The following is a 23,437-nucleotide window of genomic DNA, read 5'->3' on the forward strand; positions in this document are numbered from 1 at the left end:
GAGATTACTGTTGTTCATTTCTCAGGAACGTGAACTGGAGCTGCAGAAGGAACAGCGAAGGCAGGAAGAAAATGACAAACTGCGTCAGGAATTTGCTCAGCATGCCAATGCCTTCCATCAGTGGATTCAGGAGACCAGGTATAGTTTGTCTTTCCAGGACCTGCCCTCAGAGAATCCCTTAGGTAGTATTTGTGTGCATCCTCCATCTCTTTGGACTGTCAAAGTTGTAAATGTCTCGTACTGAAAAACAGCACATCAGGACTTGTCCATTCCCTGCAGCTGGGATTTGAGGGAGGCCTCAATAGCTACAGGGGAAAGGAAGTCCTGGAACACCAGACTTTAAAAATGTTCCTATTTCTGAATTATTTTTCCTGCAGTAATTCTAGTTATCCAGGACTTCATTTTTCTCCAGTTATTCCTGAACTAGGCTGTAGCACAGCTGGGGAAGGTGGAGCACAAATAGCTCCAAGCAAACTGGCATTTCTGTTAATTCCCCTTTTGTATTGAGCAGTGTATTGAGAATCTTACTGGAGTTCAGATAGAGAAAGAAGATGTGAAAAGAGCTTAAAACTTTGTAATCATTTCCCTGGGCTACAGTCTAATAATAACTTTCTCTAAGGATAGGGAGTAAAGATAAAACAACTGTGTTAGAAATAAAAAGTCTCAAGGTTGAGCATTGCAGGTGCCTGCACTCAGTGCTGTCAGCAGCTCTGACAGGTTCTGGTTGGGGGTCAGAGGAGGTGAGTTCTGTTCTGTGTAACCCTGTGATTCTCTGTCTGTGTGTTTACAAATAGTTCTGTATGTGTCTTCATGAAATAATGAATTATAAATATGATTTTTAACTTTTTGATGTTTGCTTCCCACCCAAATCTCTATCCCTCTCTTACTGTCTTGTCTCTGTCCTGCTGCCTGATGTTTGGATCTTCACATTCTACAGGACTTACCTGCTAGATGGGTTAGTATTGAATTTTGTATCTTTCAAATTTTGGTGATGTGTTCTGCTCTGTGTGTTTTCTCCTGTTGTTACACTGCTTGTGAAAGCTGTGCTCAAACCCGTCTTATTTAAAAAGAGCAACCTTTTGCTGAGGTGCACAGACACAGGAAACAAGATTTTGGAGTAGTTAGGAATAAAGCAGTAGAAACATAACAATCTCCTAGTCAAAAGCAGAATTACAACAGGCAGCCACTGGCACACCATGGAATTCCTGACTTTTGCTCTTGCTTTCTCTGAGGGCTTGCACAGGAGAAGGCCCTTAATTGGGGAAGATATGAGAGAGTGTAGCTCCTTTCCAAAGGCAAGCTAATCTGACATTTATTGTTTTTTAGCTTAAGAGACTTGCCTAGTGAAATGAAACATTTGACCATAACTGTTCTGAGCACAATGAAACCTCCAAAGTTTTGATAAGTAGAAGGGAAGATTCTTACAACATTTTGCTGATATTACATATCTTAAAACCCTGTAGCTTGCAAATATGAACTGCCCACTCTTCATCTGCTGCAGAACCATGGCCCACACAAATTTTAGGCTTGACATGAGAAAACCAACCTTCCAACATGAATTGAAGAAGCTGTTGGAATTTGCCAGCAGTTTTAAGCCCCCTGTGTCCACAGCAATGGTTCCTGATGAGGATGGGTGCTGGCCATTTGTCTGGAAGTGGAAAGGAAATAATAAGATCTTTAAATGTTTTCAGACTACCAAAGCCTCTGCAAATGTGTCTGCCCCATTAAATTCCTTCAGCAGGACGAGTCTCAGCACAGTGGAAGCTTTGTGATAAGATGTGATGTCAAATGCCAGCACTCTGTGGGCCAGGGCAGAGGCTGTGTGTGAGCCTCTGCACAGGGCTGGAGAAGGCCAGGCCCTTGCTCCTAAAGAGAAAGCTTTTCCTAATAGAAGCATGGAATCTCACAGATAATTCTGCTGCTTAGTTGCTCTGTAATGATCACAGTCTCTTGTGTTCTGCCAGATAAAAATAGTTTGCCCTGGTTTTGTTGTACAGTTTAATGGAACGGAGCAGATTTTCCTGGAATGGGTGAATTCCCTCCTCCTTTGTCAAGTAGTGATGTAGATTAGTTCTGGTATCCAAGAACCAGTGAACAGAAAGGAGCCATTCACTAAAAGACTCAGGGTCAGAGTTAGAGATCCTCATGCCAAGCTCTTTTGTTGAACAAATTACCAGAGGGCTGCTGATATGCCAGGCAGAATTTGTCCCTAATTCTCTGTGAATAGATTAAAACCGTGGATTTAGTTCCAAGAGGCACTGGCTGTGCTTAGAGCTTCAGGGAAGTGTCAGGAGGAGAGCTGCCATGCACACTCCTTGCTTTGCAGCTTGTGTGTGCTCAGCACTGCCTGGGAGGGGTGTTCTTTGGGGAAGGGAGGAAGAACAATTTGGAGTTTAGGAAAAAAAAAGGCTTTTAAGCAATCTGTAGATGAGCTAACTGCAAAACTTCAGCTTGTCTCTTACCGAGACTCACTTTTTGGTGACTTACCTGAAAATAATAATGGTTTATTTTTGTGTATGTGCAACCAGCATTTAAATAATTTTCTCTCATTAAGTACTTGCTTGTGTTTGCTGCAAGGCAGTGCTGGCTTGGAGTGTGGCTCCACTGCAGTGGCCGTGTTTTGGTGTGTTCTTTCCTCTGTTCTTTCTTTCTTCCTTCCTTTTTGGAATTTACTTGGTTTCTTTCCTTTGACTAGCATAGCATATCGTCGTGTCATTCGTGTCTATCAGTATGAAGTTGGGGATGATCTATCTGGAAGGTTTTTTCCTCTTATTTTCTTACCTCACTTTGGTTTTCAAATGCACTCGTTAATTCCAAGGCTCGCTTTCCTTCCAACTAACTTTCACGGCTTAGAGATGCTTGGAGGTTTTGTTTCCCTGTTGGTTCTTTCCACGGTTGGTTCCCAGCTTCCTGCTCAAGGCTCTGGGCGTGCGCTTCATCTCTAGGCGGGCGTTTAGTCTGAGCCTTAACCCTGTGGTGAGAAACACCCAGATGTTTGGTGCATTTCATTGCTACAGAGTGATTCAGCACTTGAAATCCCCATTCTCAAGAAGCTCAAAAACATGTGGGAAGACAGTCCAGTGGGGATGAAAACCTGGTTTTAGTGACTGAAATACCAGAGATTCAGGTTTTAGGAACTTCATTACCCCAGAGTCAGAGGACACCCCATCTGCACAGCACCCAGACTCACTGTCCACGTGTGGGTCATCCAGTGCGAGCTCTCACCGTACGTGTTGGAAGGACAGAGATTCCCAAACACGGCTGCTTAGAGATTGCTTGGGATCTTGGGGTGGGGGAGAAGCAGCATCCAGAGACCGTCCATAGCTAGTCTGTATGAAGGAGATCTCAGAGCCCCTGGCCACTGTGGGAACCTGCATGTAAAGCTCAGGGTGGAAATCACTGGGCAGAGTGGCTGAACCTCAGCTGCTCTGGGTGCAGCATGGAGAGGTGGGGTGGGAAAGGCACCTTTCCACCAGGCACTGCTGAGCAGCAGAGGTCTGTAGCTCTCTGCGAGGATTATGCCACATTAAGATTACTTTTCAGCCAAACCAGTAGTTCTCACCATCTTTTTTACCCTCATTTTCCCCTTTGTAACACACCTTCGTAGAGCTCCTGTACCTGACTGCAAATACAGCCCATCCCCAGTGACTCACCTGCAGTTGGTGTGTGTGGTGTGTGCTGGGCACGGGGCAGGGGGGTGGGACTGCACTAAATTCTAATTCCATGAGGTCCAGTAAAGCGGGTGCTTTGAGTCTGGCATGAAGTGTGGCTGCTGATCATGTTGCCTTTCAAATGGGGCTAGAAATTAACTATATACAGAAATAAGAATCAGACAAAATGTACAGTGTCAGTCTAATAGGATGAGTCAGAATAAACAAAACACAAAACCAGTGTTTAAATATATGAAAGGATTTTTAATTTCAAGGAAGGACTGTTAATTTCAAGCCCCACATGCCATTTTTTAATGAGATAAGTGCCTTCTCTCACTGTTGTTCTGTGTTTAGGTCATGTATGGTGGAAGAATCGGGAACACTGGAGTCACAGCTGGAAGCTACTAAAGTAAGTGATGTGCACCTATGGCTAAAACAGCATTTCCAGCTGGCTTGGGAACACAGAGCAGGAAGGGAAATGCATGGAATTGTGTGGGAAAATCTTAATTGATTTCAGACATTTGGAATACTGAAGAGACCTCTGGGATTATCTGTTTACATATCTGAGGTCTACTTCATCGCAGGCCATTAAACAACACTGATTTAGTTTTCTATTTTTTTTTCCTTTTTCCTAAAGGAGGTGGGGTAGGGCAGAGAGGATACAATATTTTTAGCACATTTCCTAATAAGAAGTTTTTTAGTCTCCAGAACTGGTTTGCAAGCTCTAGTTTAGAATAGTGAGCATGAAGATGAACATTGCTCTGAATCTTATTTTACAAATCCCAGTATATGGACATAAAGTCCTAGGAGAAAAAGAAGAGTATAACCCTTCCTCCCCTGCCAGCCTCTGTTCTAACTTTTCTAAGTTTGGGGTTTTTTTGGTGCTCATGATTTCTCTCCTCTTTGCTCCTTCTCACAGCGCAAGCACCAAGAGATCCGAGCTATGAGGAGCCAGCTAAAGAAAATTGAGGACCTTGGAGCAGCCATGGAAGAGGCACTTATCCTGGACAACAAATACACAGAACACAGCACTGTGGGGCTGGCACAGCAGTGGGACCAGCTGGACCAGCTGGGGATGAGGATGCAACACAACCTGGAGCAGCAGATCCAAGCCCGGTACTGCCTGGCCCACGTGCGGTTTGAAGTGTCTGACTGGGGGTGGGAGGAAAGACAGGAGCTGCCCATGCCTGCAGCCAGCCTTGCATGGTCTGTGCTAAAGGGTCTCCTGTGCTCAGAGCAATGGATACAGTGAGCTTGTACATCCCCACCACGTCCCAGTTCCCTTCAGAGGGATGAAGTGGGCAGTTTTAGAACAGCTCTTGTTGGCCACGAGCAAGGGTGGGATCTTAGTGGAACGGTTTTATTCTGTGGAATAAGTGTGTACAAGTGTTCCCATGTGGAATGGTTGTTTGCTCCTTTGTCCTTACTTTGTGGTGCAGCTGCTGGGCTGAGTACCACAGCTCAGGAACTGCTACTCAGCTTTGCTGCTTCCTTTTCAGGAACACCACTGGAGTCACCGAGGAGGCCCTGAAGGAGTTCAGCATGATGTTCAAGTGAGTTGCAACGAACATAGGCCAGAGGAAGGCTTGGGAGATATTTCTGGCACATGGATGGCTCTTGTTTGCAGGATCTATTTGTGGCTCCTTTGTTGTCTGCCCCATTTTGTGCTGAGCTGCTCCATTCTCTGCCAGAGGGAAACAGCCTGCAGCCCCTGCTGCTGGCAGTGCCAATGCATTCCAGCTGAGAATACAGCTGGGGTTTTTTTGGTGGGGAAGGGGTGATTTTTAAGCAAAGTTAAGAATTTGTGCATATTTTTCATGTATGCTAGATAGAACTATTTATTGATACAGACTCATTTGTACAGAATAGGGACTGGTTATAACCTTGATCTAGTTTTCAGCTCACTTTACAGCTCTCAGGACTCAGTAACTGACACACGTGGGTTCTGGTTTTATGTTTTTAGGCACTTTGACAAGGACAAATCTGGACGACTCAATCACCAGGAGTTTAAGTCTTGCTTGCGCTCTCTCGGCTACGATTTGCCCATGGTTGAGGAAGGAGAGCCAGACCCTGAGTTTGAGTCTATTCTTGACACTGTAGATCCCAACAGGTATGTGAGTTAGACCTTAATGTACTGCAAAATACATGGAGGTATTGGCTGGGGAGTTGGCTGGAAGGTCCTTCACAAGCTGAGAGCTGTGGCTGTTTTTACAGTCACTCATGTGAAAGCCTTAAGGAAGGCAAGACTGACATTTGTAAAGAATTCACTTTGAGAGAATGATCTGGTGTTGAGTCTCCTGCGTTAAGACTTTTACTCCTCCCAGAACGGTTCAGCCCCTCTCTGGAGGGCCTGGCAGTGCTGTGCCCTGGATGCTCACACTGTGTTTCTCTGGCAGGGATGGACACGTCTCACTGCAGGAGTACATGGCCTTCATGATCAGCCGGGAAACAGAGAATGTGAAATCCAGCGAGGAGATCGAGAGCGCCTTCCGCGCCCTCAGCTCCGAGGGGAAGCCCTACGTGACCAAGGAGGAGCTCTACCAGGTAAGTGCTGGCTGTTGACCCCAGGGAGGAACACACAGGACTTTTGTTCATAGATAAAGCCCAGCACTAATGGCTTGGAGGCTCGTGTCACTGGAGCTGAGTCAGTTCTGACCCTGCCAGGGGATCCCCTGCAGCAAACACAGAAATTGTGTGACAGTCCTACTCAGTTGCTTTCTTGGCTCCATAGAGGAAGAGGAAAAGCTTTAGGTACCAAAGGACTGCTCAGGTTGAATAAAACAAGAGGTACTCAAAGGCCTGGAAGGGAGTGCACTGTCCTCAGAACTTCCCTTCCATCATTTGGGAAATTAGATGGGGGATGTTTCTCCAGACAGCAATTCAAAGGAAGAGCTTGAGCCTAAGTTTAGACAGTAAGAGCATCTCCTCCCTCTCACTGCCCTGCCAAAACAGCAAGTTTTTCCTGTCTGAATACCACCAGCTGGCAGGGAAATAAAGAGTTTGCAGTGCTTCCTTGTCCCAGTTACCTGCTCTGTCTTCTGCTTGGTGGGAAGGCTCTGGTCAGGCCTTCCAACCCGTAACCAAATAGTGCCAAAAGCCAGAGCATTTCCATGCTGGGCGTAGATGTGCTGCTCTGGTTTCTGCCCCGGGGAATGGGAGGGCTGCCTGTCAATGCCCCCTGGCAGCCCCAGAGCCCTCTCAGCCCCACGCTGTCTCTCTTTCAGAACCTGACCCGGGAACAGGCCGACTATTGCATCTCTCACATGAAACCCTACATGGATGGCAAGGGCAGGGAGCTGCCTTCTGCCTACGACTACATAGAATTTACACGTTCACTCTTTGTGAATTGATCTGAAACACTAGCACCAAAAGATGCAAAGGACATGCTCACGTTTGCTGACTGTAGCTCTGCATGTGTCTCTCTCTCTTTGTGCTCTACAATAATCAATGTTACTTTATGATGTAACCTTAAAGTGCTTAGCTTAAAACTCTTAGGGAAAAGAAACATGTTGCAGTGTGCTTCAATAAAAGTTACTGGTCGAACCACATAATTTTGTGTTTAATGATTAAATGCAAATTTAACTCTTATGTGGAGGCAACTCCAGCTGTTGGTTACCTGTGTTTTCCAGGCCAACACTGGAACAGGTGAGTGGGGAATTGTTCCTGGAGTCAGGACAGTTACAAGCTTCACAGAGCTGTTGTGCTGCTCCCTCAGTCCATGATCTCACTTGCCAGCTGCTCCAGGTGACTCATTTCCCTTGGTCCCTGCTCAGTGAAGTCGGAGCTCAGCTGCCAGACTTTGACTGTCCCAGCAGCATCCCCTGCTGCCAGGAGCCGCGTGTGCTTGGTGTTGAATTCCAAACAATACACAGGGCAGTCACTCACAGACTGCTTCAGGGACACTGTGGGCTTCTGCGTGCTCCTCCCCAGGTCAAACAGGTGCACCTCTCCTGCAGACACAGACATTCATTGCAGCTTCATGGCAACAGACATCTCTCTAACAGCAGGTAAGTATCTGCTTAGTCTGGCACTGAGAGTTATTTTTAACCTGTTTCCCCTGCTGATGGGTGTCTAGGCTGTGACAGACAGCTGACATTACTGCAGGCAGCATGGATTTGTTCTGTCAGAAACCTGAAACCAGCTTACCAAATTCTGTGAAACCTCCATTCTTTAACTCAAAAATGTTTGGGCAATTTTCTAAGGAAAAAGTTTTCATTTTAAACCATTACTTCTGGAAGTAGATGCCAAAACCAAGCTGGAAATAGATTTAGCCACAGTGGTCTTGCTGTGCTGTATTCCTGTGAATGACTGTGGCAACAGATGTAAAGGTACCATCAGAAGTGAAAAATAACTGCTGGTTCACCTTGTTAAAGTTAGAAATTACTCCTTTGTACTAATTACACAGTGAAAACAGCGGCCACTGCTCTGTGCTTGTGGGATATACTAATCAGTACAATCGACCTGACTAATTAATATCCAGAACACTCTTAATTTTATGCTCAAGAGAAGGCACCTGCAGTTACTTGCCTTCCCCAGATGCAGCTGCAAAAACCAGGGGTCGAACTGGAGACCAGCATACACAGAACAGGTATTTCTTTGATAACTGTAGAGCAAAGAGGGGCTGTGTCTGCAACATGGAGTGCAAGTGAACTTGTCCGTCGGTCCCACAGCTCAGAAAGAGGTTCCTGAGGGAGAGAGGAAGCGAGAAACAGCTCTTTTTGTTTTACTGCTAACGATAAAGAACAGAAATCAGTCAAGGAGCATGACCTCGGACAATATTCCTGTTTTGTAAAGGTCTGTGTTTCCTAAAGCAGCAATTGCCAGGCTGTGCTGTGGGCTGTTTGTTACTGCCCTCAATTAAGCTTAATGAGGGCTTGTATTGACCGCCATGGGTTGTGGCCCAGGGCTGCCTGAGTGAGAACTGCTGATCAAGAGCTGGGCATTGTTCGAGCTGGGCTTGTCTCATGCAAATTAAATGCAAACCTGGACTGTCAGCATGTTTCACAGAAACAGGGCTTGGGGCCTCCACGGATGGTGGGTGAATTGCTGGCAGAGATGGGAGCTTCTCATTTAAATTCTGGCAGCTACTGATGGCAGAAAAATCTTCAGTAAGAGACTGAGTGATCTGCCCAAGTGAAGGACTTTATCATCTCCTTGGCTTTAAACTGAGTTTTAATTGTAACAAACAGGATGATCTAAGGAAGGTGCTAGTGTTGCTCATGTGCCCACATGCAGCACAGTCCAGCAGGCAGCTTCACCAGAGCCAATGGATGTTTTTTCTCTGCTAGGTGACCCTTTTTTGGAACTTGTACACACCCCAGGGGCTATTTTGTGTTTAGAGCCAGGCAGTGATCGTGTCCCACAAGCAGCACTTGCCTGTGGAAGGGCGAGCAGCTCACGGAGTACACGGGCCCAGCGTGAGGGGAGAAGGCGAGCTCTGCCGGCGCCCTGAGGGGAACGGAGCCGCCCGGCGGCGGGAGGGCCGGGCCCTGGGCCGTGCTGGAGCACCGCAGGCAGTACCCGCCTTCCACACCCACAACGAACACATCGGCATCGAAGGGTGAGAAGGACAGCGAGGTCACCCCCACGGCTGCCTCTCCCCAGGCCACCTGGGCAGAGAGAGACAGAGCTGGTGTGAGCTGGGGCTCCCCAGAGAGGCACAGGTGGGCAGGGCCTGCTGGGGGCCCAGCGGGCTGTTCACAGCACAGCTTGTGACAGCTTCGTGTTTGTAGCACTGAATCCTTCCTACAAATGGGTTCACATGAATTAACATCACAAGCAAGTTCTCCTTCCTGGTAACTTCTCTTTAGAGCATGGCAAAACCTCAGCTGTTGTCAGTCTTCTCAGAATGATTTCTGTATGGCAAAGAGCTGTGGATCAAGGGTGTGTATGTTCAGAAAGGGCTTTTCCTGGCCCTTCTGGGAGCAGGGCAAGCTCTGATACCTGGGCTCCAAGGTTCAGAGTGTTTTTATGGAAAAGGCACTCTTTGAGCTGCTGAACTCACCTTCTTCAGGCGAGTGCTGCGAGGGATCTGCTGAGCCACGATGGCAAATCCTTCAGCCAAGGCCAGCCGCCCATCCCGCTCCTCCCTCCACACGAGGATCTTCCCATCTGTCCCCACACTCAGCAGCCGGGCGTGGTTTCTGAGCCTGGTGTCAGGTAACCAGTGAACCTGTTCCAAATGCCAAGAGCTCAGGACAACGGGGACTGTCACAACTGCCCAGCCCACGCAGCCTGTGGTGACACAGGGGCAGAGCCAGGCACCAGCCTGGTACCAAACGAGCTTCTGCTGGGAGCTGGCACAGACTGATGTAAGGACAGAAACACATCCAGTGTTCAGGGCTGAATCTCCATTGCAGTTTCTATGGTTCACCTGCCCTCACTTTTGGGATAGGCATTTATGGCACTTTCACCCAGCTCTGAACAACAGCATTTTCCTGAGTAGCAGATGAGAAAAATACACAGAATGTCCAGAGTCACAAGGCCCCAGAAGGGCGAAATCCTTAGGAAGCCAGACTGGATGACATGCTTGTAAATCCCCTTAAAGCATGTGGCTTTAAGCTTCCAAGGATCATGGACACTTTCCCATTTGTGTTTTTAAACCACTCCAAGTATCACCAGTTGCATCTCCCTTAATAAACAATTACAGTTTGGGAATCAGTCTGCTTTTCATTTAACCTGGACAGTCAGAAGTTATTTTTTACAGGCTGTCTGTTCAGGAACTAGATTTGGGGGAAAATAGCCAACCAAAAAAGAATATAACTGCTGAAATGTCTGTGAACTGCCTGGCTGTGGATAGGAACCAAAGGGATGACACAAAGCAGTGGCAACTCTCACCTGCCCCAGCCCTATCTGCTATCAGTGCTCTCTATTACCTGATAGACTGGGTCAGTGTGGGTGTCATCTGTCATCCCTGTCCTCCAGATGACAGGGTCTTCTGTACTGCTGGTGTCCCACACCACCAACTCCCCACTGAACAGGCCACCTGAAAGGACAAATACAGAACATCTGAGTTCTGACAGCTCAGAACAAATGCACAAATGGAGCAATGGTGGAAACAGACCCACCAGCTTCAAAGGTTGGGCAGTTCTGTGCAGGGCACAGCCAGTTCTGGTGTAAGAGAATATTGCTCTGCTGAAATAAGTTTATTCCCTTACAGCCAGGGCTGGATTTCCTTCTCTTCACCTCTCTCTGAGGAGAAGATATAAAGGCAGGTGTCACTGAAGAAGCAGCAAGTCCCAGTTCAGGTGTAACAGTGCACTTATCTGTGTTGGTGGGCATTAGTTCCTCAGTTTGAGGAGCTGCAAAGCTGTTCCTTTACAGGAAATCTGAGGCTGGGCTCAGAGAGAGAAACCAAAGGATCCAGGTTGCAGGAAAAAGGGTATGTTTCAAGCATGGTCTGAGTTAAGAACAACCCACCAGCTATCAGTGATGGCTGGGAGGGATGGAAAGCCAGGCACATGACAGAACTGGGAACATCCACCACCAGGTCAGGGTGCTGTGGATTCAACCCTCTTCTGTCCAGATTCCAGGTACAAACATAGGATTTTTCTGTGCTCCAGTCCCCATCATCCAACCTGAAAAACAAAAAGCTACATCTTGCTTTGAGTGTTCCAGAGTATTCCAGTCCAGCAGAGCTCTGAGATTCCCCATGGTCACCTCAATGTGCTGCTTTGGTTCCCATCATGAAGGGATCATGAGGGGATGGAACTTCTCTGGGGGCTGGTTTATGCAGGATGTGACAGGGAACATGTCTATGCTTACCTCAAAGTAGCAGCCAGTAAATTTTGGGTACAATTTCCCTATTCCAAGACCTACTCACCATTCAAATAATGGAACAATCAAAAGAGTGCATATGGAAAGTTCATGGAATGAATTCTGCTGAGGGTACCCACAGACACAAAAACCACATCCTCATCTGCAAACTGCTGTAGACTGGGAGAGCAGAAGGAGCAACTAACATACGAGTTTGCCCTGTTTTACTCTTCCCTATGCATTCTCTCATGGAAACCCTCTTTTTGCTGGGGCTTTTAATGTAAGGAAAGAGGAGCATTAAAAAAAATAAAGGGAAAAGTAGGGCCAAGAAAGAGGGAGCTGCTACAGACATTAATGGATTAGATAAATGATTTGTGAAACCCTTATTTCAGAAATCCTTCAACATGTTATTACATGTCCATGGCACCAGGCACATGCATAAACAGGTGCCAGGTTCATCCAGGGTGCTCAGAGACCACATTAAACATCATGATCTCAGTGAAGATAAAGTGCATTCTCCCAAACCTCACCTACAGATATTTGCAAGTGCATCTGCTCTTTACATCTTTCAAACAAAATCTACCTAGAAACAAATCAGTAAGATCATGTATCCATTTTCAGGGTGGGGGGGGAAGGTAGAAGAATTAAAAGATAAATTCAGGACTTGCCTGAGATTTTGTTACTTTGAATATTAATAATTTAACTTGCAGAAGGAGTGGATATAGATATATATATGTCAGTTTATTACTGCAGAGAAAGCAAACATATCTAGACCTCAGGTCAGCCTGAGCCATCACATCAGCCTCAGCTGCACTCCCAAATCCCTCTGGATACTCACCGGCCATAGGAACATGCAATGACAGATCCTGTGGCATTCCATGACACACCAGTGACCTGCAGGTTCTGATCCTGAGCCTCTGGGTATGACAATGTATGCAAACACAACACCTGGAAGAGATCAAATCCAAGCACTGAGGCAACAATCTCTGAACAGAGAGAAATGAGATCTGTGCCCACCCCTGGTGTGATTGTGGGGTTACACTGTGGGTTTTCCTCAGTTCAAGAATTTATGTGAAAAAGTTGTTGAATTCCTGTTGGGAAACAAACCCACAACACAACTGTCACTCAAACAACCTCTCAGAGACTGCACAGCTCTGGAAGGCTGTGCCTAAGAATTTACAGCAGCTGCCAGGTGTGAGTTTGGCACTCGCTGAGCTTCACAAGTAACAGTTTGAAAATGCCAGTCCCAACATGTACTGTCTGATACAAATTGCTTCCATTCCTGAGCACCATGCACTAAACAAACCTAAGCAGGCAGAGCTGCCAACTCACTGACTGCAACTGTTCCTAGATCCCTGCTAGGCTGAAGTGCTCTGAAGAGGCTGAAGAAAAGCCTACACCAACTGCAGGCTTCCTCCTCTCAATGCTACTACAGCTCAGTCACCAGCAGGAAGAACAGTTTTACCAAGCAAGGAGAAAGCTGAAAAAACCCCAAGGCAACCCAACTGGTAATGTTTAATTATTAGAACCTGGCAAGAATAATCACAGCAATAAGGACTAACAACTTAGAGTAACTGAACTCTGCTTGGACAATGACCTGAATACTCTGTCACTTACTGTTTCATCCTGATCTGTCCAGCTCACTTCAAAGCCATCAAAGGCGTGACTTTTCCAGTTTTTATTTAGTTCTTTGATAACAGCATCCTCCACTCTCTGAAGGAATGACAGAAGCCCAGTGTAATCTACTTGGACTTCTTGCTGGAAGTCTTGGACAGCATCTTTGCTCTGTTCTGTCTGCACCGCAGCATCTCGTGCTGTATGAGACTGTGCTGCAGCTTCTGCTGTTGAAATTTTCCCAGTCTGGCAAGTTTTCTAGTGAAAGAAGACAGACAGTCTATAGTCTAAGCAGAAAAACAAGTGTTGCACAAGGCATTCGAAGCACCTTCCCCTTCCTGCCGTTTCACGGAGACATTCCAGCCCCTCTGGTTCATGGTTAACCACAGGGTACCTCCGTACCTGCCCAGGTGTTGGTGATGCTTTTGTGACCTTCCGATAATCTGATCGGAGGCAGAAATGCCCGAATGCCAGACTCAGGCACTGCTCTAAAGCACGGAATGGGAAGGACGGGAGAAGGCAAGAAGGCAGCGAGCTCCAGAGTGAGGAGCGAGCAGCGCGCACGGTGACAGCGCAGCATTATCAGCTCTCAGCTGCGGCGCAGCAGCCGCTCGGCCGGTTCTTTGCCACTCCGCACACCGGGGCTAAATCAGCACAACGCTGACAGGACAGAGCCGGCGGGCGGGCACAGGCCCCGCACGGTGCCAACAACTACCGGAGCGGGAGGGCTCGGTCCCGGGCCGTGCTGGAGCCGCGGGACCTGCGGGGGGGTCGCGGATGAACAGAGAGGGGGGCAAGTCGGGGCACGGTCCCTGAAGGTCCAGGGGAAGGCGCAGCCTTGACAGCCGCCCCCTGCCCGGCCCGGCGGTACAAGAGCGCGGAGCGGGGCCGCCCCGGGGGTCTCTCACCGCCTCGCAGCGCGCGCTCCGGGCGCTCCTCCACAGCGACTGCACGTCGGCACCGGGTGCCGTCCTGTCCGCGAACATGCCGGCGCCGGAGAGGGCCCGGGGGCATCGGGGGTCGCTCCCGGCGGTCCCGGCCCGTGGCTCTCCTGCCGCCCGCGCCTCCGGTTCCCATGGAAACGGGCGCGCGATGACGTCACCCGAGCGCCGAGCCCGCCGGCCTGCGAGCGGTAAAGTGAGCCGGGCGGGGCCATGTTGGGGAAGGGCGCGGGGCGGCGGGGCTGGGCGGGTGGTGGCTCTGTGCGGCCTATCCCGGCACCTTCGTTACAGCCGTGGGTCCAGCTGAGGCTGCTTCTCCTTCGGTCGCTCCCGCCGTAGCTGCGCTGGGGCCCGGCTGGTCCCGCTGCGGGCACGGGTGGCAGCGCACGCGAAGGGCGCGGGGTGCCAGGAGTTAAGATGGCGGCGGGGAGGGGGCGACAAAGCCGAGCGCGGTGGAGAGCGGGGACTGGGCCGCCTTGTGAGGGAAGCTCTATTGGCTGTCACCGTGTGGTTGCCCGGGAATGGGGCCGGCTCAAGGCACACTTCGTGCCCGGGGTGTGCTCTGGCTCGTTGCTCTGCTCGCTGCCGCCGTTGGTTTTGATGGGGGAATGAGGGTAATTGGTGCCCAGGCTGAGTTACTGTGTGGCCGGGCTGGCTGCACGCCCGCGGGGCTGCTCTCCGGGAGCCACCCGGTACCCGGATACCGGCCCCTGCACCCGGATACCCTGTGCTGCTCCTGTCCGCAGAGACACGGACTGGTGCTGGAGCTTATTTAAGTGGTTATTCCTAACAGGAATGACTCTACTTGGAGATTTTTTCTAACTAACTCATTGGAACAACCTGATGATGAATGCACAGGCTAAATTTAGTGCTGGCATAAGCAGGCACAGATGCACCAACTTCAGTGGAGTTATTCCGGCTGTTGCTGGGAGGGAGTCTGGCCTGTGTGTAGGAATCAAGGCTGCAGGATACAGAGTAGGAGCTCAGCAGAACGATTGTAGTGCTTTCACCTCTTGAGCACATGTGAGTCCATTTATATCACAGCTGAGTGCAATCGTTCTGCTGAGGAATTTAAAGTACTACACAATTAACAATGAAGTAAGAGTCCCTAAGACGAATAGTAGAGAACTCTTATAGCCATTTTACAGACAGTGAAACTGGAGCAGGAGGAGGTTCAGTGGCACCTCCTTCAAAAGTAAAAAGTCCCAATGGAACTGAATCCTGTAGAATTTCAAATCCTGGCTGGAGTGGACCATCATGATACCCCATAGAAGAGACAGGAACATAAAAGCATAAACACTCTTGGGCTGGACTGATGGCCCTTTTAGCCCTGTCATCTCTCCTCATCAGCACAGGAGTTAATCTGAATTTCCAAAGTTCAAGCTTGGCATCTCCAACAGCAGCTGGTTCATGTGGAAGTGTGAGCAATTGCAGTCAAAGACCATCTTGGATGTAACTGAGCACTTTCCCAGCTCACTTTTCCTGCAGGCAGGCTCCTGGCTTTGGGTCACTGCATGGGGCAGCTTTTCATGTGTTGAAAAACTGATACTAAATATTTGAACCCAATAGCAGAGTAGTTTTCTTAAGAGGGTCTTAATACTTATCCTCTATAAATAGATCATCTTCAGTCATCAATAAATTATCTTTAATTGCTATGATTAGAACTGCCAAGGCATATTACTCTTTAGTAGAGGAGTAAATATTATGAGTGTGAATTAATATACAGGCTGTATCACCATAAAAATGCTAAGCACAAACTGCAATTTAAAAACTTTAAATAACTTGTCAGGGGGGACTTAAGGAGAAAAGTTTGTGGGTTTTTGAGATGGCAAAGAGATAAGAAAACTGGAATTTAGGTATGTGAAACACAGAAATAAATCCATTTTTTTAGCCAGTCGTATGCAAAGTTACTGCAAATGTAGAACATGTTCCCTGTATCGTAGTGCATGTCCAGGCTTTTACTTCCTGAGGATGAGAAAAGAGCAAACAGCTCCAGACAAGGACTGTTGTAAGTAACTGCACTTTGATGCTTTATTCCAATTTCTCTGGGGTTTCAATATATCAAAGGTATTTCAAGAAATCTTATGTTGCTTTTTTTTTCCCTGGCCTGGCAGTATCAGATATATGGATGTTTCTGTCTTCACATCGTGAGAAATAAGGCAAAATCGGGGATGAGTGGGGGAGGGCTGTTACTTGCCTGAGGCTACCCAGTCTCTTTTAAGTGGCTGCTTTTACGGGGCTGATCTGTGCTTTTTCCTCCCAGTTTCATGAGACAGAGTGTAGGAAGTTTTCACTTTTACATAATGGAGCAAATCAGCATCAAAAAACAACAAGAGAAGGTTGAGGTAAAGAGAAAACAAAAACGAAAGCGAGGGGGAAAAATCAGAAGAAAGCTGCACACTAGCGTGTGATCGCTGTGACCTGAGCAAAAGAAATACTCGGAGCTGCATCTCGGTAAAAATTCCCCCACTAGTGGGTGCAGTCGCTGCCCTCGATTTCTGATAAATGAAACCATTCAGTTCTGTTGAGGCTCCAGACAGGCGAAACAGGAGATTGTACCCGAAAACAGAGAGTCGTAACTGAGCCTTCTCCTTTTACACCTTCCCCTTCATTCCTTCCACCCCAAAGAGCTGCACGTAAAGAATAAAACAACAAACACAGATCAATCCAGCCACGAGGGAGTTCTTGGACTTGGTCTGACAGGGAGTGGCTTGACAGGGGATTGAAGGTATTGCCTTTGGTGTTTGATGACTATTCAGAGGAACAGAACTTCATGTGTATCCTCATTTATTCATAGCAAACAGCCAACAAACAAAACTCTTCAACCAACAGCAAGGGTTTGTTTCAAAGAATTGTCACTCCAGAACCTACTTGTTTCTCCAACTTCCATAACCAGCAAGACCTAATGCTGTTCCTTGACAGTTCCCATCCTACCTGTGCACTGCTGAACAGCCCGAGGTGACAGATGTGGTCTGCCTGAGGCCTGGGTACTGAACTATTGCCTTTGCATTAACCAAAGGATGTAACCTGGAGTTTGAAGTGGCTTTATGCTGACATTTTCTGCTTGTTATTTGTATGGACAATATCTGATCAGTTACTCCCATGTTTCCCTTTTGTTAGAAATTAATGATTTTGAAATTCACCAAACCTTGAGGGAAGTGAGGTCCCCACAACTGTCAGTGTTGAACCCATGTCCATGTGTCCCACCAGGTGCTCAGTAGCTTGATGAGGGTTCAGGTCCTCGTGTGGACTCTGTGTGTTACTTCAAGCTGTGTGAATCCCCCAGCTACTTCTTTTCCAGTGCTGTCTGTAACAGGCTCATGCATTTTCTCTAATTTGTGACCTCCTTTTCCCTGTCCCCCCTCCCAAATGTCCCTGCAAATGCTGTGCTCTTTTTGCTTTGAAAACCTATTTTTCCTTGTTAGCAGAAAACATCAGCTTGCTTCTGAAGTCCCGTTACACCAAAAGACAGGATACATTATCAAAAGAATCCATCTCCATTAAAATCATGACCTACTGTGCTTTGCAGAATTAGTCGGGGGTTCCTTATAAATATGGCTGTGGTTTTTGCCCTGTACAGGTATTGTTTATCCCCTATTCATTCCTTCATGATTAATAACAAGACAAAGATTTTAGTCAAGTGTAAGCAGCCCAGGAAGGAGCAGGGGGAAGCTCTGTGGCAGGTGGCAGCAAGTTACAGCCACAGGGGCACAAAGGCACTGCCAGCAGGGCTGGAATGGCAAGCAGAGCTGGCACGGGGCCGAGTGCCATGGATTGTCCAAAGAGGCATCTGTGAAAGGCTCAGGATCCTCAATCCTGGCTGCCATGGTGCTCTGAACTCAGTGGCAGCTGGGAGTCTCTGCCTTGGGCAGGGCATTGCTGCTGTCAACAGGGTGACTGGCAGTGTCTCTCCTTTTGGTCTCAGCAGCCTCTAGTTCCTGCTGAGTTTGTAGCAGCATGTCCAGCATCTCATCCTAGAAATAAAGGTACAATCTGCTGTGCCACTCCTCAAAGGTACCTGACCCTTTGCAGCGCTGACAGCGTGAAAGAAAACAGAGATCCCTTAAATTAATCCCATATTCAGTAACCATGCATGACTAAAAATTAGTTATCTGTTCTGTACATCACTTCATCAACTCATATTGCATCTGTAGTATCTCAAACAGTTGTTGGAATTTTAACTGCTATGTTTAAAGCCAGTGGCTATATTAGAAAGCAATGTGGACAGATATTAATCCTCTAAACAGAACTGGCTCTCCTTGGCAGAAGTGTGGTTTCAAAATGGGACATTCAGAATAAGTTGTTACATTCCACTTGGTACCAGCAGAATTTGCATGGTAGTTCTGAGTCACTCTTCAGAAATCTCTGTATTTATTTAATTTCAAGAATGCCACTTTAATTTCTGAGACATTATTTCTACAAACACCGAATGTTCAATAATACATCTTAGTTTTACTGGGGTATGGATATGTAATTTAAGAGTGGAGAACAAATAATGTTCCTACCATGTTAGCTAATGCAGCAGGAAAGACAGATTTGCAAGGACTCCTTTTACTGATATAAATTTCACCTCCATTTAGAGAGTTTGCATATTGCCAGATCAGCTAGACCAGCAAAAGCACTTAGTGTGAAAGCCACTTCTTAAATGGCAAATTAAAATATCTCATTTGATTTTTTTTTTTATCCCAAGTATAACAGAGATTAGAAAGAATCCTGGAACGTATTATACAAGCACAGAGAGATAACTTTACAAAGTTATGCACTGCAGAATTATCACCTTCTCAAAAGCACAGGGAAGATGAAGGGAGGCAGAGTATCTTGTATAGACAAATTGGATATGTCACTGCAAGTGTTTTAACTGCTCACAGAAAATGCCAAGTGATTTGTAATGATCACTTTCTTTTTATCGTCTCCCTTTATCTTGTAGCAGAGTGACAGTCTGGTTCTGAGAAATAACAGAATGAACCACCCATACAGCTTGTTTCTGTAACTTCTTTTTTCAGTATATATGTAGGGTTCCCAACACAAGTACTGATCCCAGTCCAGCTTGGAAAAAAACAAAAAAGAAAAAGGGAAAACATGACAAAACAGGGCTTAAGCAGCATGAATGTGGCTCTCTCTGGAGAAGTGTAAAAGACAATTGCACCAATTACATGCTGGTTTTGGAACTCCATGTAGCCTAAGCCTATTGAAATATATATTTGTGAGCGGGAGAGGAGGGGAAGGAGGATGCTCTGGAATGAGGCCTGGAGCTGGAATGCTGTCGTAAAGGCAGCAGTAGGAGGGAGAGCTATAAACTGGCTGCAGTCCTCAAATTTTAAAAAAGGTCCGGAAACACTTAAATGCCAAATTATGTGACACCTTTCATTCCTGTTTTTTTCTTTTGTCCTTAATTTTCCATTTAATTGACTGAAACTTTTCCTATTTAAGCCACCAACTGTGTAAGCTGGGCTGACTAAAGGCATTTTTATTTTTCTCTACTCTAGCCTGACAAACTGCTTATGCAACAGCTTACACCTTTAATAACACCAATAAAACTGCATCAGAACTTTTAAAAAACCGCAGATTTCTTAGCATCAAGGCCTGAGAGAACTTGCTGCAGTGCTGGCATGTGACAGGAGGCAATTTATAAGGAATTAACTCTGACAGTCACTTTATACAGCTGATTTTCAAAGATCTAGGCACTAAAGATGTGTTAATGAGGGTACTGAGGCTTCATAATTAATTATATTAGCATCTCTTTGTTACTCTCTACAACGGTAGTGGCTGGTTGACATTTCAATGGGAGGCTGGTGGTATTCTTTGTGATTATTATCCAGGAGTACAGTTATACCTTAGCTCCCGGAGGGAAACGTTGCATGTAAATGCCGCTGTGAATTGCAGGGCCTTTCGGAGCTCAGTAAAAGCCCTTGAAGGAGACCCCGCTGGAAACTGAATGGATGTCAGTAAAATTTCTCCAGCCTGGAGTCTCTTTACAGATATGGACTCTCCTCCCCCTTCCTTTCCCTCCCCCCTTCCTTCCACTGAGCTGGTCTTTCTCACAAGGCTTAAAAACAGCAACATCCAGCCCTTGCTGAATGTCGAGTTCCAGACCCCTAAAGGAGGGAATAGTGACCTGAACAAAGCAGTGAACAAAGTAAACCTGAAAATAGGGAATATTTTCATAGGCTTGAATTTTCAGTGCAATAAAACCAGAGCTGCCAGAAGGAGTCCCAGAAGTGGTGAGTCAGATAATAGATGTACGGCTGTGGTGGGAGGGAAATGGTCTCCACTTTGTTTTATACCACCCCACCCCCCCTTTACAAAGGCAGATGAAATTATTTTCCAGTCATACCACTGCAAAAACAAACATGGAGTTTAAAGGTTATTTCCTTTGTGTGTTTCTGAGAGACATTAGTTTTGACTCCAGAGGGGAAAGAAAGATGTTTTGTCAATGACCTCAATTTCTACTCTGAAAGTTTTTACAGTATCACCTGAGGTGGCAGAGCTGCTCTTTTGTTTACTGATATATTCCACTTGTTTGTGTTAATTTAAAAAAACTTACAAAACCAAATTGCTGTTTTTTCACACCAGTTGCAGTTAGAACCTTGTTATGGTTGGGCTCAGTTAAGGGCACAGTTTGACAAACACCTCTGCTAAGTGTAACTTGTGCAGTGTGTTCCTCACTCTTTCATTCCTGCCTTCATGGGACTCTCTTGTAACATTGTTCCTGCATCTGCACCAGGGAACCAGATCAGAGTACTAGTCTGAGTTTAAAAAAAAAGGGGTTGTGGGGACTATTTCTAATTGAAATCAGATTCAGATTCAATTAAACACACACAAAAAGAAAATCACTGGCACAATACAGGAACAATGTAAAGGGGAAGAGGGGAGGAATGTGTGGTGGCGACTGCTTAAGTAGGAACTTCTACCAAAAAATCGTTTTCAAACCATGTCCTGAAAGACTTTACTTTCTTCCAAGCCAGAACCACTCTTTGCTGTGTGTGCAGGTAGAACCTCACAGGCAGGGATTACAGTTGCAGGACTCTCAGAGCTATTGTAATACCAAAAAATAATAACTGTTCCTACAGACTGACACAATTAACCAAATTCCACTCACAGATCATAGTTGGCAACTCATGCAGCATTTTATGTAGCTGAAGTTGGAGACCAGTTCTATTCCTGAGTTCCATCTCTGGCTCTAATGAGCCATAACTCTGAATAACTCTGGCATTCAGTTCACCTACCAGTAAAAGAATTACTTTCCTCACAGAGCTTTTTACATTTAGCCAGATTTTTTAAATGAGCTTTGACATTCTCAGATGAAAAGAATAATGTGCACAATGTATTATTATAACAAAAACTGTATATGACAGATTCCTACATGTTTTCCTGTCTTTTGTCTCACCTTTCCTGTCACCATACTCCTACACGAGACTAATACACACCGTAAATGTTTGAGTAATGCCAACTTCAGACTAATGAATTGTAATTAATGCACTTGTTCTTTGCTGAGCAATGTTGTGTGTGTTTATTTTTATCTGATAATTTTTGGATAGAGACAGAGGTTACTCCCCCTGAGAGTTCAAATATCAATAGTGCTCTACATAACAAGGGAGGTTTTTAATGATTCCCACAAAAACGGCTGCCACTTGGTAACAAGACAATGGATGAAATACACTGAGTGTAAAATTTTTGCCTCTAGTGCTATTCCCAAGGGACCAAATCTAGAAGTGATAGTCAAATTTGCCTAGGATTCAGCAAGAGTTTTCCTGCTGGAGGACTAAGGAGATGATAAATAAGAGTTTTAAGAATTGGCCAGAGTTAAAATCCTGGAAAGCAAACATTTATACATTGACTCTGTAGAAATGTCTCCCTTTTAATTTCCCTATGAGTGGAGAAGATGGAGAGGATATTCTGTATATCTCCTTGCAGAAGCACAAGGTACAGTTTTATCTCGTCCTCAACATGTCTGAAAAGCTTATGCCTCATGTTCAGAAATGTCTAAGGTTCCGTTGACTTTCAGTTGAATATTTTAAAGAGTATTTTGACTGCCTCTTTGCCTCTAGTATCTGGGAACAAGCACAGGTGTTATGTAACCATACATCTCTTCATGGAATTACAAGCAGGTGCTCTGCTAAGTTAGAGATGTTGGTGTAGAAAAAATAAAAGCAGGTTTAGCAACGATGTCTAATGGATATTTCATAAAAAATAAAAATAAAAACTAATACAAATAGGATCACTGTATTTATTCAGTGCCATATTATTAGTCACTGCCTGTTGTCTGTGTTACTGAACTGCTGTCCCGCTTCAAGGCAATTATCAGCCCCAAAATATTTTCATCCAAAGGTTTAAACTGCAACAACTGTGAGGACATGTGGAAGATTCCTCTGTCATTATCTCACCCTTCAGTTCTAACATGAATGCTTGACTGGGAAGGACTGTGACTAGTGGAGATGAATAAACAGTTGGAGCTGGTATTTGTGTGTGCCAAACTGTGTGTGTAGAGCTGGGGAGGCTCAGCAGTTCCTGGGGGCTGTCAGACTGATCACACACAGCAAAGCAGCCCCGTGTCTCTGCCTGTGGCTCCCAGCAAGCCCTGATGTGCCAGTCAGGCTTTGCTATCAAGTACAAGCTTGTGTGTTCTTGAAATGTGCCTTCAACTCACAGGTGTACTCAGTAACTTGAAAGCTTTCATGTACTCTAAAAACTTGTCTTGCACTCCAAGGGGAAATCTTTGTTCTTAATACAGAGCCCGAGCCTGCAAATTTTCTGTGGAAAACCAAGCTCCCAGCATAGATGGACAGTTGTTAAACAGTTTCAGCATTGGTAAAATGATCCTTGTTTAGTATTTCTCTACAATAATTTCCAATTCTTTGGGATGGAAGGCTGTGAAACCATGAGCTGCTATTAATTACACTGACTTACTTGCATGATTGTATATATGCCCATTTTGCCTTGCAGAAATACTTAGGGGGAGATTCACTCTTCTTTTTTCACACATCACTGTATTATATTGGAGAGGATTTTAGCACATTTTCTGATTTAATTTGCCAAATTGGGGTTCAAGTTTACAATTTACAGCTGACTTGACAGTCCAGAAAGTACACATGATTACCAATTATGTCTCTGCCTTGTAGTAACATATCCAGCCAAGGAAAGAAATACTGGAGATCTGAGCCTTAAGGAACAAATACGAAATTTTCTTTACAAAGAAAGGAAATTGAGTTTGTTTAGTCAATTCATGAGGAAAATGTGCAATTATAACTGTACAATCAAACCCTCAACAGTTATTCAAGGACTAAAACTGCCTTAGAGGTTAGCTACAGGTCATGAAAATATTAGAAAGATTTGAAAGAAAGTGAGTATTTATCAATAAACCCTCTACATTTTTGGGGTTTCTTTTGTTACTGTTTCAGGGATATTAAATTAATATTCTTCTAATATTTACATATATTTGTATTATTTTAAATATTTTTATATAATCAATATACCCTT

The 23,437-nt window shown here is 45.7% G+C and overlaps 2 protein-coding genes across 3 annotated transcripts in view; one reads left to right on the forward strand and one right to left on the reverse strand.

Moving 5' to 3' along the window:
- The window catches only part of SPTAN1 (spectrin alpha, non-erythrocytic 1), a 42,695-nt gene extending 35,494 nt beyond the window's left edge, over positions 1–7,201 (forward strand). The window contains 8 exon segments of the mRNA XM_036393753.2: positions 26–138; positions 938–955; positions 4,005–4,059; positions 4,570–4,766; positions 5,150–5,203; positions 5,614–5,760; positions 6,047–6,194; positions 6,875–7,201. Coding sequence (XP_036249646.1) covers positions 26–138; positions 938–955; positions 4,005–4,059; positions 4,570–4,766; positions 5,150–5,203; positions 5,614–5,760; positions 6,047–6,194; positions 6,875–7,000 — 858 coding nt within the window. The 3' untranslated portion in view covers positions 7,001–7,201.
- Positions 7,074–14,091, reverse strand: DYNC2I2 (dynein 2 intermediate chain 2). Of its 2 annotated transcripts, XM_036393756.2 has the most exons (10): positions 13,928–14,091; positions 13,023–13,277; positions 12,244–12,353; positions 11,070–11,227; positions 10,526–10,635; positions 9,655–9,822; positions 9,027–9,259; positions 8,178–8,335; positions 7,536–7,600; positions 7,074–7,415 (listed from the first exon to the last, which is right to left on the reverse strand). In XM_036393756.2, exons 1-10 carry the CDS (start codon positions 14,003–14,005, stop codon positions 7,362–7,364), a joined length of 1,389 nt encoding a protein of 462 aa, XP_036249649.1. In that variant the 5' UTR covers positions 14,006–14,091; the 3' UTR covers positions 7,074–7,361. The 2 variants fall into 2 exon arrangements, with proteins under 2 accessions (XP_036249649.1, XP_036249647.1); XM_036393754.2 differs by having other exon boundaries at positions 7,074–7,600.
- Positions 14,092–23,437: the final 9,346 nt, after the last annotated feature.

This window comes from Molothrus ater, chromosome 20 (assembly GCF_012460135.2).
Source record: "Molothrus ater isolate BHLD 08-10-18 breed brown headed cowbird chromosome 20, BPBGC_Mater_1.1, whole genome shotgun sequence".
NCBI classification, from domain to species: Eukaryota; Metazoa; Chordata; class Aves; order Passeriformes; family Icteridae; genus Molothrus; species Molothrus ater.

Bases quoted from the DNA above. Each gene is read 5' to 3' on its own strand.
- DYNC2I2 (XM_036393754.2), bottom strand. From the start codon at position 14,005: ATGTTCGCGGACAGGACGGCACCCGGTGCCGACGTGCAGTCGCTGTGG. The intron at 13,278-13,927 runs GTGAGAGACCCC...TTCTTTCACTAG, and splicing joins GGAGCGCGCGCTGCGAGGCG to AAAACTTGCCAGACTGGGAA. The intron at 10,636-11,069 runs GTGGGTTGTTCT...TTGTCCTTTCAG, and splicing joins CCAGCCATCACTGATAGCTG to GTGGCCTGTTCAGTGGGGAG.